Source organism: Monodelphis domestica, chromosome 5 (assembly GCF_027887165.1).
Source record: "Monodelphis domestica isolate mMonDom1 chromosome 5, mMonDom1.pri, whole genome shotgun sequence".
Lineage (NCBI taxonomy): Eukaryota > Metazoa > Chordata > Mammalia > Didelphimorphia > Didelphidae > Monodelphis > Monodelphis domestica.
The window spans coordinates 184,587,957-184,602,890 of record NC_077231.1 but is presented as its reverse complement, the minus strand read 5'-3'; the positions used below and the strand labels follow the sequence as shown (position 1 = coordinate 184,602,890).

At 37.6% G+C, this 14,934-nt stretch overlaps 1 protein-coding gene across 1 annotated transcript in view; it reads right to left on the bottom strand.

The window, feature by feature from the left end:
* The window catches only part of CAPZA2 (capping actin protein of muscle Z-line subunit alpha 2), a 50,781-nt gene extending 38,283 nt beyond the window's left edge, over positions 1 to 12,498 (bottom strand). The window contains 1 exon segment of the mRNA NM_001168689.1: positions 12,363 to 12,498. Within this exon segment, the coding sequence (NP_001162160.1) occupies positions 12,363 to 12,401 (39 nt within the window). The 5' untranslated portion in view covers positions 12,402 to 12,498.
* Positions 12,499 to 14,934: the final 2,436 nt, after the last annotated feature.

Genomic DNA, 14,934 nt, shown 5'->3' with positions numbered 1-14,934 from the left:
AGATGTTATGAAGGTAGAATTGAAAGAACTTGAAAGGGGAGAGAGTAGGAATGGAGGATGACACATAGGTTGTAAGCTTCTGTGACTGAGAATGATAGTGCCCTGACAACAGTAGAAAAGTGAGGAAGAGGGTAAAACTATTGGAGGAAAGATGAGTTAATTCTATTTTGAACAATGCATTTAATATATCTATCAAACATCCAAAATAGACAGTTGGAGAGGTAAGACTACAGGTCAGGAGAAGGGAAAGGCTGAACAAATAAATATGAGAATTGACATAGAGATGATAGTTGAACCCATGGGAGGCTAATGAGATCAAGTAAAATATCCCTCTAGATATATATATTAAAAAAAAAAGTACATGATAACTTGAGGAAGCATTGAAGCTATTATGGATTGGGAAAGGCTTTTGTAGCAGGTGTTATTTCAGCAGAGCTTTGAAAGAAACTAGGGGTTCTAGGAGGGTAAAGAGAAGGAAATCAAGGCATCAAGTCAGAAGAATGCTGTGTGTTACAAACAGAAAGGTCAACTGGTTGAAATGAATTAATGAGGACTTATAATAAGGCTGGAAAAGGAGGTTGCAGCTAGACTTCAAAAGGCTGTAAATGCCATACAAAAGAGTTTGTATTTGATTACAGAGGTCATAAGGAGCCACAGGAGTTTATTAGAAGACTATCATGTTTTGGGAGGCAGCTAGGTGGCTCAGTGGAGAGATCTACTTAATTTACCTTAATTTACTGGAGAAGAAAATAGCAAACCACTCCATACCCTTATCAAGAAAACCCAAAATGGTATCATGAAGAGTTAGACACCACTAAATAACAAGTTAAATGAGGCACCTATACCAAGGTACTGTCCCTATGAATGGAGAAAAGGCAATGGATGACAGAAACATTGAGGCAAAACTATAAAGACTTTGCACTAATTGGATATTTTGGGTGAAGAAAGTAAGAAATTGTGAGACTAAAGTTGCAAACCAGGGGAAGTTGGGTGGCTCAGTGGATTGAGAGCCAGGCCTAGAGACAGGAGATCCTACAGACACTTCCTAGCTGTGTGGCCATGGACAAGTCACTTGGCCCCCACTGCCTAGCCTTTACCACTCTTCTGCCTTAGAACCAATACACAGTATTGATTCTAAGATGGAAGTTACAGGATTTTAAAAATAAATAAAGTAGCAAACCAGCAATACTAGAAGGATAGTATATACGTAGGCTCAAAAGAAATGAAAGTTTAGAAAATGGGTGAGGGGGCAGCTGGGTAGCTCAGTGGATTGAGAGCCAGCCCTAAAGACGGGAGGTCCTAGGTTCAAATCTGGCCTCAGACACTTCCCAGCTGTGTGACCCTGGGCAAGTCACTTGACCCCCATTGCCTAGCCCTTACCACTCTTCTGCCTTGGAGCCAATACACTGTATTGACTCCAAGATGGAAGGTAAGGGTTTAAAAAAAAGAAAAAAAAAGAAAACGGGTGAGTGTACCAGTCTTTGAAGAATCAAAACTATAAGTGACTCAAGGCCAATGGAAACACTAATATTAGTCTTGGGTTAATATTACTTAACATTATTTAAGTCAGAAGCATAAAAAACTTTATCAAGACCATATATGACCAAAAAGAAGTGTGTGGGCCATATAACAAGAGAATGGGGGTTATGTAACAAGAGCAAGACAAAGTGATGTAACAAAAAGAAAGCTACATTTAGAGTCACAGATGCCAGTGAGTTCAACTCCACCTTTTCCTCTTATTATTGGGTGATGATGGACTAAGTCTTTTGGGACTTCTATTTTCCCATGCGTAAAATGAAATGAGAGGCTTGGAGTAGATGACCTGAGAAACTTGAAGTTTTAAGTCTAAGATTCTCTGATAGCAGACATGTACTATACTGATATTCAAGAAGTATCCAAAAAATGCCTCTAATAGGATGATAGGAAAATAAAGACAATAATAACACTAAAATGAGAAGGCTTTGGATGGGTTATGATTTACATTCCTTGAAGGAGTACTCAACTTTGGTAGAATTACAGATCCACTTAAATATAAAAGCATATGCCAATTGGTCTACATTAGTCCTCTAACTACTTTGTAAACTGTTAACAAATCTGATAACTTGTCAATTTTATATTTTTCTAATAGAAGCAAATTGTGTGCTTTGTCAAATTCAATACTTATTTTTTTACTGGTTGAATTCTGGATTAAAAACAAATTTGCCACAATATTTTAAAGAAAAAGCACTTGCTATTCAAAATAGGCAGCTATGTTAGTAAAAGTGAAAGAGCTAAGCTCTGTATTGCTTATTATTTTAGAGATAGGATCATAAAGATTACCTAGTCTAGTCCTTCTTATTTGACAGTAAACCTCTTTGCTAGTGTAGTAATAAGCAAATGCCTAAAATAAAATATGTGTTTTCTTCGAATTTTTACTACTACTTAACCCATGAAGGTGACATGAGACACTGCAGATAAATCAGCTTTCAAGACTAAGATCACTTCTATTTCCAATTACATATAAAATTAAATAAAAATACTTATACAAACAGCTCATTACATAATTTGACTACCAAAAATTATCTAGTCAAAATGACATTACATAAGTTATTTGAAGTTGCTCTCAAACGAGATTAAACCATTTTCCTATTATTATCAAAATTGGACAAAAAAAATCTTACAAAGTAGGTTGCTAAGTTCTTCGCCCTTTACAATACTTTTTTCAAAATTATAAAGTTCAAGTTGACCCTAGAATGAGTCTACGGTATCAAAAGGTAACTGTACAAATGTGTTAACTATGAAATACTAATACCCCTTCTACTTTCTGCCTCAAACCCAAATTTCAAAATAGTAAAATACCAATAGTAATTCCCACCTACACTTAACATTTCTAGTAGCCAGGAATCCTATAAATGGCATTTCAAATACACTAAAAGAGAACAGAAAAATGAAAAATCTTATACAAAAATGGAAACAATTCCTATCATAGCTATTGTTTCCTGAGGGTTTCCCTGGAAAGCAAAAGTTCTCTTCAATTCACACTCACTACATTATTTCCATAATCTCCATGGATGTCCACTGATGATAAAGCAGGTGAGAGCAGCATTATTCATCTGATGTTGTTAACCTTGTCCTTTAAGTAGGTACCTATCTCCAAAACTGACAGTGAAATCTCTCAAAAATCTAAATTTCACGGATCATTTGATGAAATAATCATACTTTCAAAATGACTGTTTAAGAGTTCTGAAACCTAATGCCATAAATATTTAATAAATATTGTTGAATAAAGTAAAAAAGGTCTACTTTTAAAATACTCTTAATTTCATGTCCAATACCAATGTTTCCATGCCTTTACAGTTTTTCTCAGTCTCTATTTTCCCCGAAAGTAAATATCAGATCCAGTGTTACCCTTTATTTTCTCCAATCTCTACTTTGACAATACAGGGTGTTTGCAACACCCAGAATATCTTATCTTTTTTCCCCTACCTTATAAAAAGCAATGAGTAATCAAAATTTATCTTTAACTAGATAGTATTTTGGAGTTGAACATGTGTTTCTATGACCAATGGATAGACAATTTTGTTTCCATATAAGGGAAAAAATGCAAACAATCAAAACTATCTTAAAAAACGGAATGGTTGTTCTGGGAGGTAATGAAGACCTATCCCTGGACTTCTTGAAGTAGAAGTAAAATAAGTATCTAATGGAGAGGGGTTTAAGTTTATGTTTCTGATGGGCTCAAAAAACTCCAGGAGCTTCTCCAAGATCAAATATAAAATCTTTCTTTGGCGTTCAAAATTCTTCATTATCTGCCTTCTCTTCCATTCTTTTTATATCTTATGCCCCTCTCCAAACTTATCAATGCAGTTAACACTGAACTCTTTATTGTTCTTTGAACAAAGCAGTCATCTCCTGACTTATGCATTTTCGATGGCTCCTGTCCAAACCTGGAATGTTTCACCTTCTCTTATCTACCACCTGGTCTTCATCAAGTTACAATTAAAATATTATCTTCTTTAGGAAGTTTTCCTAGAACCTTCTTTAGTCTGTGGCCTTTCTTCTATTAATTATTTTTCCAATTTACACTTTCCTCTACACTTTAAGTAAAAGAGAGTCTTAATGAATTGCTGCAGCTCCAAACTTGGTTAGGCCAATTGTTGAATTTATAGGCATAGTCTGGTTCTGGTTTCAGGCTATATTAAAAACTTTTCATCTTGGAAAGATCTTTTAGAGTTTGTTTTGACCCCAGGTCACCTCTATGCCATGATGAAGCAATGGAAGACTTTAACATTTGGCCTTTATAGGAGATAATATTTGGTTTAAAAAAAAAAAAGCCAAGGACATTTGGCCATCTGTTCATTATTACATGCTACAGACTGGCAGAACTTGTTTTATATTCCTCTGCAATCCACCAAGAACATAGGTTCACCGAGAACAGAGACTTCTATGACAAATCATTCTATCAAAACAATGACATTAAGCAATTATTATTACATTTGATTATAATGATGATGTTTTAAACTCCCATAAAGTCCTACAAGGACATATACTCAAGATGGAAAGGACCATTGAGGTCATTTAATTCAACCCCTGATTTTATAGTTAAAGAAACTGAGGCACAGAGAAGTTAGTTAAGTGACTTGGGCAGAAATGGGATTTAAACCCAGGACTTCTGACACCACACCTTGTATCCAACCTAGTGTGGAGAGATCATCATTGAGTTGGCTGCTGCATGATGATTAATTATTATTTTTTTTTGCCACAGTAATTCTTAAAAGATCATCTCTTAAGTAATATGAGGATTCTGATCTGCTTCTGTAGGAAGTACACCAACACTAAAGAAATTACATATATTTGATGTACTTGGTATGTAGAAATGATGTAGACCCTCCCTCTCAGAGTGACAACCTCCCCAACTTTCATTTCAACATTTTAGTTAGATCCTCAGAAAAAAAACATAAAACAATGAAGCTGAAAATTCAATAAATGATATTGAGAAAGAATGAGGAAATGGCAAGGTCAAGAGTTTTTTAAAGATAGGGAAAATTTGGGCACGTTTGCATAGAGGAGAGTAGAGAAGATTTTTTAAAAATATATTTTATTTTCCCAATTACATGTAATAATATTCAACATGTTTTTCAAACTTTAAAGACCCTTCCTTTCCTCCTCCCCACCAGAGATGGAAAGCGATTTGATTAGTGTTATGCATGTACTGTCATGAAAAACACATTTCCATATGCCTCCATATGTCACTGTTGTAAAAGAATACTCATATAAAACCAACTTCCCTAAATAAAAAGACAAATAAATTAAAGCGAAAAATAGTATGCTTTGATCTGTATTTGGACACCAACAGAAAGTTCTGTCTTGGGAGTTGGATAGCATTTTTTGTCTGAAGTCCTTCAGAACTGTCCTGGATGACAGTAGCTAATTCTTTCACAGTTGATCATCCTACAATATTGCTGTTACTGTGTACTACTAGTCTCCTGGTTCTGCCAATTTCACTCTTCATCTTTCATATAGGTCTTTCCTGCTTTTCTAAAATCATCTGTTCGTTGTTCTTATAGCATCACTATCATAAACCACAATTTGTTCAGCCATTTCCCAATTGATAAATATACCCTCAATATTTCCAATTCTTTGCTACCACAAAAAGAGCTGCTACAAATATTTTTACACAAGCAGGTGTGTCATACCCCTGCCCCCCTTAAAATCTCTTTAGGAGGATACAGTTCCAAATTGCCTTCCATAATGGCTGGTTCAGTTCACAACTACACCAAAAATGCATTAGGTTCCCAATTTTGCTATATCCTCTACAACATTAATTACTTTCCTTTTCTATCATATATTAGCCAGTTGGATAGGTATTTACATTTAGAGGAGATATTTTTAAGAGGGGTTATGATCTGTATGGGGGGGGGGGGGGCTGAGGACACTCACAAACTTCAAGATTCTTAATATCTAGTATATGGATTAATTTTCTTTGTAAATAAGCCATCATTGATTGTGTGTGATTATAAACAGTGTTTATTTAGGCTTAACAAATTCAGGGCTTAATCATAGACCTAAAGTCAATACCATCAACTTTTTTCTTTAAAAAGTTATCATTTCTATAGCCCCCAAAGTCCATATAAGTATATAATCTAAAGGAATAGATAAATAACACCTGCTCTTACCCTTCAAAGACTTAAACAATAGGGAAAATGAAGCAAGTAACCAAACTGAAATTGTCTGAGACTCCATTTTCTCAGTGTAAAATGAAAATAATGCTTGCATTATCTAAATCATAGTGCTACTGCAAGGATAGCACTTTGCAATTATTAAATAACTATATTAATAGAAAAAAATTAAGTTTCACTTAGCAAATGATCTTCAAAATGTCTTCATGTACTTTTGAATATAACCTACTGATAAAAACAAAGTATCTTGATTTTTCCATCTGTCTAAGTTATAGAACTTGCACATTCAATGGAATAGTAAAACTAAAGATTAAGATACTCTTTGAAAAGATCCTGATCCTACTTTCTATAATATATAAATACTGGTTCAAATAGTCAGAAATATTCAAAAGAACAGTTTTAAGTGATGTGAATGATTTCACATTTTTGTTTGTGATTGGATTATAACCAGCAACACCATCTGCATCTCAAAGTGTATGAGGCACTTAATTTGACTGTGTATGAGGCTTTTCTGGTTATGAAACACAATTTATAAGAAAAAAGATTGATTCCTTCCATCCCTACTCTTTTCCAAAAGCTGGTCACATAACACAACTAATTTTTTAGGTTCTATCTATTATATTATCCTTTTCTTCCCATTATAAATTCATAATTCATTTAAAAAAGCAATTTGGGCATCTGTATAAAAGGCACTGTAAGGAATGGAAAGATCATGGCCAGATCTTGTCTTCAAGGTGCTTAAAAAGTAGCAAGGGGGGGGGGGAAATGGAAATAAATAAGAACAAGAAAAGGCAGCGGCAATATTATTAGAAATAGTAACATATTCTATACTCCCAAAATGGTATGTAATCCAATATTCTCTCCTTCAGGGAAAGGGCAGTTTTTGTCTTTCTATTTGTATCTCCATAGCATTGACATAAGAAGACATTTAACAAATGTTTGAAGTTGAAATATAAAGTGCCATAAGAATTCAGATGATCAAAATTGTCTTCCAATTGTCGAGTAAACAGAAATAGTCCTATGTAGGAAGAATTCTAACTGGTTCTTAAAGAATTATCAATTTTTTAAATAACCAATATTTTAGGGACAGGAAGGAAAAAGTAAGAAAACATCCCAGGTATAGAAATATCGCTAACAAAAGTAGAGACAAGGAAGCACAAAGCATGTTTAAGTAAATGGCCAGTATTCTCATGAGAGGTTAGGAAAGTGCTTTGTAAATTTTAAACTACTATGTTCAGAATAGTAAAGCAGAAGTGATAAGATTGGAAAGGTTGGTTGAAAGGAGATTCTGTAAGGCTTTAAATTGCCAGGCTAAGAAAACTAGAAGTTATTTGGGAGATAGCAAAGGAGTGTCAATATCAAAGCATTGCTTTGGAAAGATTAATCTGGTGGCAGTATGAAGGCGAAGAGACTAAAAGCTGAGATACCAGAAAGGAGGCTATTGTCATAGTCAGGCATGGGATAATAAAGACCAGAATTTGAATGGCTGACAAATGAGAAGAGGTATACACTTCAGAGAGAGACAGACAGCAACAGAAGACTTGGTTATGGATAGGATACAAGAAAACTTATAGTTTATAGGTCTGAGAGATGGAAGGCAATAATGCAAATAGGTAATTTTGGATAAGGAGCTAGTTTTAGAGATTATAAACTTGCTTTTAGATTTGGTGATTTTGAGATATAGGAGGGGTACAGCTATGTAAAATTGCCTACACAGTTTAAGTGTGGGACAGGAGTTCCATGAGAAAAGATAAAGATTAGAGACCAAAAAAAAAACAAAACCCCACAACCCTGAGAATTTTCTATGTATAATGATAGTAGAAAACATGGTTGGATGGAATCATTAAGAAAAAATGTAAAAAAAAGAAAAAGGTATTGTTTAAGGTACTTTCTTGAATTTCCTCATTATTATCAATTTCAGAGAAGTTGGACTTGATTTGGAAATCATCTCAACTTGAACATTTACACTTACTAGTTGTATGACCATGAGAAAATAATTTAATCCCTCCAGGTCTGACCTTGAAGGTCTCTTTCAATTCTATATCTATCATCTTAAATGTTTGGTATGGTTCTTTTTGTAAGCCAAAAGTCATAAACCTTCAAAGTGAAGATCTCCACTAAATAGTTTCACAAGCTGAGAGAGAGCTGACCCTTCATAGTCTAGGAACCAAAAGGTTAAAATTGTGCTGAATTCTTGCATCTAAATGCAGTAGTGACTCCAGCAAACAAAGTTGGCCAGTAACCATCAATATGACCCATACCCTTCATATTTCTGCTGTTACCTTTGGTTAGGTAGAGAGGATTCCCAGAACAGATTACATCCCTTTACCTTGTGGCAGCTGTAAAAGAACCTGTAAAGTAAGGATTCTTAACCTTTTTGGAGGCATGGATTTCTTTTTGCTGTCTGGCAAAGCCTAAGAACCCCTTATCAGAATATTTTTATATGCATAAAATAAAAACACAGGATAACAAAGGAAACAAATTATAGTGAAATGCAGTTGTAAAAATATTTTTTAAAACAAGTTCATGGGCCCTAGTTTGAAGAGTCTATGTCATTGCCTTTTTCTATCCAACAAGCTGTCTATGCCAGAGCCATATCCCTACTTTCTATTCTGCCCCTTCTTGGGAACCTCCCCATATATGGATTCTCTGGGTCTGGAAATTTCCAAGCAATATACTTCTAATTTCCTAGTTGATTATCATCTCAAAAATGGGAACCCAGTTATATCTTGACTATCCATATGAACTATCTAAGTAACTCTTAAGCATGAAGTGAAAGTGAACCCAGAAAACCCAGTGATTAAGTAGCTTGGCACAATTCCATACAGAACCAACCTAAACTCTTCCTTCCCCATGGACCCAAGATCATTATGCCTGGACATTATCCCTAGTGGTTTACCTTCTTTGCTTTTCCTAATAATAGCATGAGTGCCAGCATGTGCCTGTGTGTGCCTGTGTGTGTGTGTGTGTGTGTGTGTGTCCTTTTCCTAGAGTATCTTCTGCTAAGACAAAATAGGTCTTGAACTTTTAATTCTATGAAGACCCTTTAGATCCAGCAATGGTCCCCAAAAGGCTTTTTGCTTTTATGCTGGTGTCACTGAACAAAAACTATACATATACATATGAATATTTATATACATATATATATATATATTTATATAACTAGAAAAGTTTCCCAAAAAAGAAGAAATATTTTGAAAACTCCCAAGTAGGCCTCTACATAGAGGACCTGAAACAGAAGTTACAATGTTGGGGGCAGCTGGTTACTCAGAGGATTGAGAGTCAGGCCTAGAGCCGGGGGTCCTGGGTTCAAATCTGGCCTCAGACACTTCCTAGCTGTGTGACCCTGGGCAAGTTGCTTAACTCCCATTGCCTAGCTCTTACCACTCTTCTGCCTTGGAACCAACATAGTATTGATTCTAAGGCAAAAGGTAAGGGTTTTAAAAAAAGTTACAATGTTAGCACAAATAACATTTTAAAAGTGGAACTTTAAAAACAATTCTTAAATCACCAATTATAGAAGGTAGCACTTTGATTTTATTTATGATTTAAAAAAAAAGGAAATTGCTTTCCCTCTTATCAACATAAGGTAATACAAATAAAAGCAGAAAAAGGTATTTTTTTTTTTGCTGACTCACAATAAATAAAAGAGGAAGTACCTAAAATTACTAAATATAACTTTGTTCGGAGAGGTAGTATGGCCTAGTTCTAGTACATATAGAGTGGGTGCAAAGTCAGAAAGACCTGGATTCAAGTTAAATCTCTGGCACAAAGGACAGTTGTACTCTGTGTATGACAAGCCATTTATAACTTTTTTGATGCCCCAGGCAGGCAGCTTTCTAAAACTACCATAAAGGCTTATCTAATTGTCCCCTCCCATGCAGTTACATATTACAGTGATTCATGTATGTCATATACCTCATTAGACTATAAACTCTAGGAAGTCAGGGATCTAATCTTTCATTCAAACTTTTTTCTTCTACAATATATCTGTCTTTAAATCATGTCTGATGAAATGAATTGCTTTTAACTGCAGATTTGGCACTAGTTATCATTACTGTTACAATTAATATAATCTAAGTTTAAAAAAGTTGGGATAAAAGAAAGTCAGAGAAATACTCGTGAAAACTACAAAGTAGGAAACAGAAGTAACAAAATAAATAATCCAAGTGTAAGATATTATGGTAGAGAATTCTCTGTGAGGCCCTTTCTCAATCTGTGTTAAGTGAGCAGCATCTTCTCTGAAATTATAGTCTTAGAGTTGCCTAGAGCATTGAGAAGTTAAATTAATTGCCCAGAGTCACAGAGCCAGTCTGTGAGAAAGGCACATACAAACAAAGGCTGAACTGAAACTTAGGAGCCACCTTGCCTCATTAAACAATTCTTGACTAAAGGTCTTCTAGTTGTTCTAAAAGACTTTGAGTTTCACAGAAGTAATAAAAATGATCCGATTCAGATAAATGATCTGGAAACAAAATATCACAACTTTCATTTAAACTTTATTTGAATTTGAATCTGAGCAATGACAAGTTTATTTGGCAAATCTGTACACGCCTATATCAATTACTAACAGAAAATCAGTATTTAACAAAGGAAAATATTTTTCTTTCTAAATGGAAAGAATAATTCATTTGATCCAGACTTTGTAGGTTTCCATTCTGATGCTAGTTAATGAAAAAAATATAGTCATAGAATTTTTAAAGGTATTTGCTACTTTAGAATGGCTGGTCTATATTAAACACACACTACAAGATCTCTCAACTCTCTGATTTCTGAAAAATCCACCAGATTATATTCCAAGTTTATTAGAGATTTCCCAAGATAGTACTTAGGAGATTCTAATTCAGTTCTTCTGACTCCAAATTGGGGGGTAGGGGAGTGTCTTTCCATTTCATTTTAATTCTACTTTTCATGAGGTATGGGGCAACATTGATCATCTTTTCAATAACTGAAACTTTCCCCCCAATATTCTAACTACAAACTCTGAATAGATAATGCAAAACTTCAGGTGTTCAGGGACAGACTAGCACTTTTGTAGTTATCCTTCTTTTGCTTTTTACCCCTACTTTTGTTATTCATTAATCACTTTAACCAAAGAATGACACCCAAAAAGTTTTATTCTGGGTAAGAATATTCACACTGGTGAAATTAGTGGTTTAAATAGAGTCTTCAGAAATGGAATCATTTCCTTATTTGTGCATTATATTGACTGGTTTAGATTCCAGAGATCCTCCTACCAATACTTTCCCCAATTACTCATAATAATCAAAAATGAGTTTTTTGAGATGGTGAGGTGAAGGGGAAGACTGTCAGTTCCCCCAAACAGCCAGATAATTGTAAAGCATTTAAATCCTAGCGAAATGCCATCGTCTTTTGTATAATGATAGACTTATTTGTTACTAAAAGTCTGAAAAATCGAATGCTGGTCTTGCTCCTGTCCTGCCAAAGCATCATCCAACTGCCAAAGACAGTGGAGTTGCACAACTCCCCCATTTCTAAGACCATCAGGCGCCACAACATCAGCACCACGAAGGGTGCTGTGGGGAGTTTGGAGAGGTCGCAAGAAGGGGATTGGGGGTGGGGGATCCTAGAAAATAGAACCTTCTTCGACCACAGTAACTCTAAGCATGTGAAGTCCCAATCGGCCCGGCATCCCCGCTCAAGCCCAAACGGAAAATAAAACCCCTCAAGAAGAGGAAGAGGAAAATATGGGGGGAGGGGGAGGAAGGTGCCGGATAATCAGAAAAGTGGGAGTGAAGAACAGTTCGGCCGGAGAGGGTGCCTCCCCAGCCCTTCTTCCGGCTGGGCACTGCCCTCGGGGCCGCTCCCCACTCCGGATGCCACCTTCCCCTCCGTCCCTGGGCCCTGGGGCTCCGCCCGCAGCCCAGGAAGGTTGGGGGGGGGGGACCGCGGAGTAGGAGGGGGGCCCCCAGCATCTCAGTCTACTTCCCTAGGTTGGGGCCCCTCGCTCCTGCTCCAGCTTCCTATTTTGGCTGCTCACACACCCTACAAGGAGCTAAGGGAGCAGGCGAGAGGCCTCCGGTGACTGACAGGGGCAGCGGCCGAGGCGGGCGGGCAGACAGGCGGCGGACCTTCCTCCCCAGCAGTGAGATACGGAAAAAGCTTTCTTCCCCTAGTCTCCCAAGCTCCGGGGTTCTCAAGACTCCGGGCCCGAGATGGCTCCGCCGCCTTCACTCCTCCTACCTTCTCCTCATCCGACAACTGCTCCTCCAGATCCGCCATCTTCCTTCTGGCGACAAGCGGCGGCGGCGGCAGCGGCCACCTGACTTCCCTCTTCCCGTACGGTCTCTGGCGCCGCGCGCCCCCGCAAGGGGAGGGGCCGGGGAGCCGGAGGCCCGCAGTCGCGCGCTTGCGCGTGCGCCTTCTTCCCCACCCGCCCCCTCCTACAAGAGACCGCCTCTCTCCTGCTAGGAGGATGCGCGGGTGGGTGCTCGTGCCTAGGGCCTAGATTGAGAAGGGAGGAATCGAATGTCTCTGCCCGGCAGGAATATATGCTGCCGCTGCTGAGGCCTTTTTCGATTTCACTGGGAAAGCAGATAGTTAGGTTCTCTATCCTCCCTCCCAACCCCCTTTCTCGTTTAGCCAATGAGACAACTTTCGTGGGTGGACTAGACGAGGGCGGAGGTGCTGGGAGCAGTCTCGGAGTGGAGGAGAGGCGTTGATTGCCATAAAAGGACTGGAGGAGCCGATCTTTTTTTGTCCCCAGCCCTTTTCAAACCTGCTGTGGGGGCTCTTTCGAGTCCAGCAGGCACGGGGACTCGGCTCCTTCTGGAGAATGGCGGTCTGCAAAAAGTACATCCCAGACGCTCTCCCGTGTCTGATCTTTGCTGACGTCTCTCTTCTATAACGGGGAGCAGTTTAGATATCCTTTGGGGGATGCAAGGTCAATAAACATTGATGAAGCTCCTACTGTTTGCCAGCTACTACTGTTAAAAGCAACAACTGTCTTTATCCTCAACGAGTTCACAGTCTAAGAGGAGAGAGCATGCAAATAACTATGTACAAACTAGAACAACTGGAGACAATTTAAAGTCACCAAGCATTTATTAAGCTCCTAATACGTACATTGTTAAAAACAACAACAGCAACACACACACACACACACACACACACACACACACAAAACTGAGATAATTTGGGGATAATCTAAGAGAAAATAATCTCCCTAGCAATAAGGGGAATTTAAAGAAAGCAAGCATTTATTAGGCATTCTAGGTGCCAGACACAATAGAAAACCAAGGGAGAAAATGCTAAAATAGTCCTTTCTCTATGGGGCCATACAGTCTCATGGGGGATGGGGTCGAAGGCAATATATAAAACACTGGTTTATTAAGTGCTTAATCCATATTTGTTTGCAAATAAAAACAATTCAAATTGGGAGGCGAAACTATGAGAAGTACAAAGAGGCATTAAGAAAGTTCACAGACGGAAAGAAGCTCTTGAAGGGGTAAGGCAACCAGGGAAGTCTCCACTCAGGAAGTAGCATTTGTGCAGATAAACGCTGTTTACTGAAGGTCGGGTGCTGGGGATTGAGGGAAAAGGAAGTAGGTTTCTAGGCGTAAGGATTCAAATGAGCCAACGTATGCAGGTAAGAAAGGCTATGTATGGGCTACTGATGCCCGGAGCAGTAACTGGACAAGTTAGGTCAGTGTAAGAAAAGCCTTGGGGAAACTTCACAGAAAGGTCCTCACCAGAGCTGATTTGAAAGAGTCCTCAGAGACCAAATAGTCTAACAAATAACACAATTACAAATTACAAAAACTCCCACTACAACATCTCTTAAAAACCGAATCTTCTCTTGAAGACCTCCAGTGAAGGAACTATCGCCCGAAGAAGGAAAACCATTCTACTTTTGGACAGCTCTAGCTGCTAAGGAAGGGCAGCTAGAGCACTGGGCTTGGAATCAAGAAGGGACCTGGGCAAGTTACTTAAACATTTTTTAAAAAAAGGTATGTGACCATGATTTTTAGTTTCTCCACTCTTCAACGGAGATTATGACTGCCATACCTCACCGGTTGTAAGGATCAAATGAAATAATGTAAAGAAAGATTTTGCAAACAGTAAAATACTATATAAATGTTATCTCCTCTTATGGCATTGGTCTCCAGGGTGAAATGAAGCCATAAAAGTAGCCTGAAATTAAATTGTATAAAGCCTTGAATGAGTCTAAGAAATTGACATCTGTAGGGGAGTGATACAAGTAGACCTGTGCTTTTGGAAGTTCTTGGATTTACCAGAAGGAGAAAAAAAGGAAGGCAGGCAAACTAGCTGGGGTTATAGGAGAACAAGGGACAGGACTCAGGTAGGGTGATGCCAGTAAATTGGGGAGAAGGGAACAGATTTTTAGAGGTAGGATGATTCGGATTTGGACAGATTGAATGGAGTGGGTGACAGAGAGGGAGGCATCAAAGGCTGACTAGAATGATGGTAAATTAGAGCACAGTGCTGATAATTAACACAATGCTAATAAGATTAAAAGTTTCAACGCTATATTTTACCTTTGCTTACTTTTGATGTTTTCTTTCATTCTTAACTCCAGTCAACTATGGGAAGATCCTGACCAGATAGTCTGAATTGATCAATGAAAATTCATTACCACTGACATAATATATAATATAATATATATATATAACATAATAATAAAATAATATATAACATAATAACTGGCATACATTTTATTTATTTATTTTTAATTTGTACCTTTTGTCTTAGAATCAATCCTGTGTATTAATTCTAAGGCAGAAGAGCAGTAAAG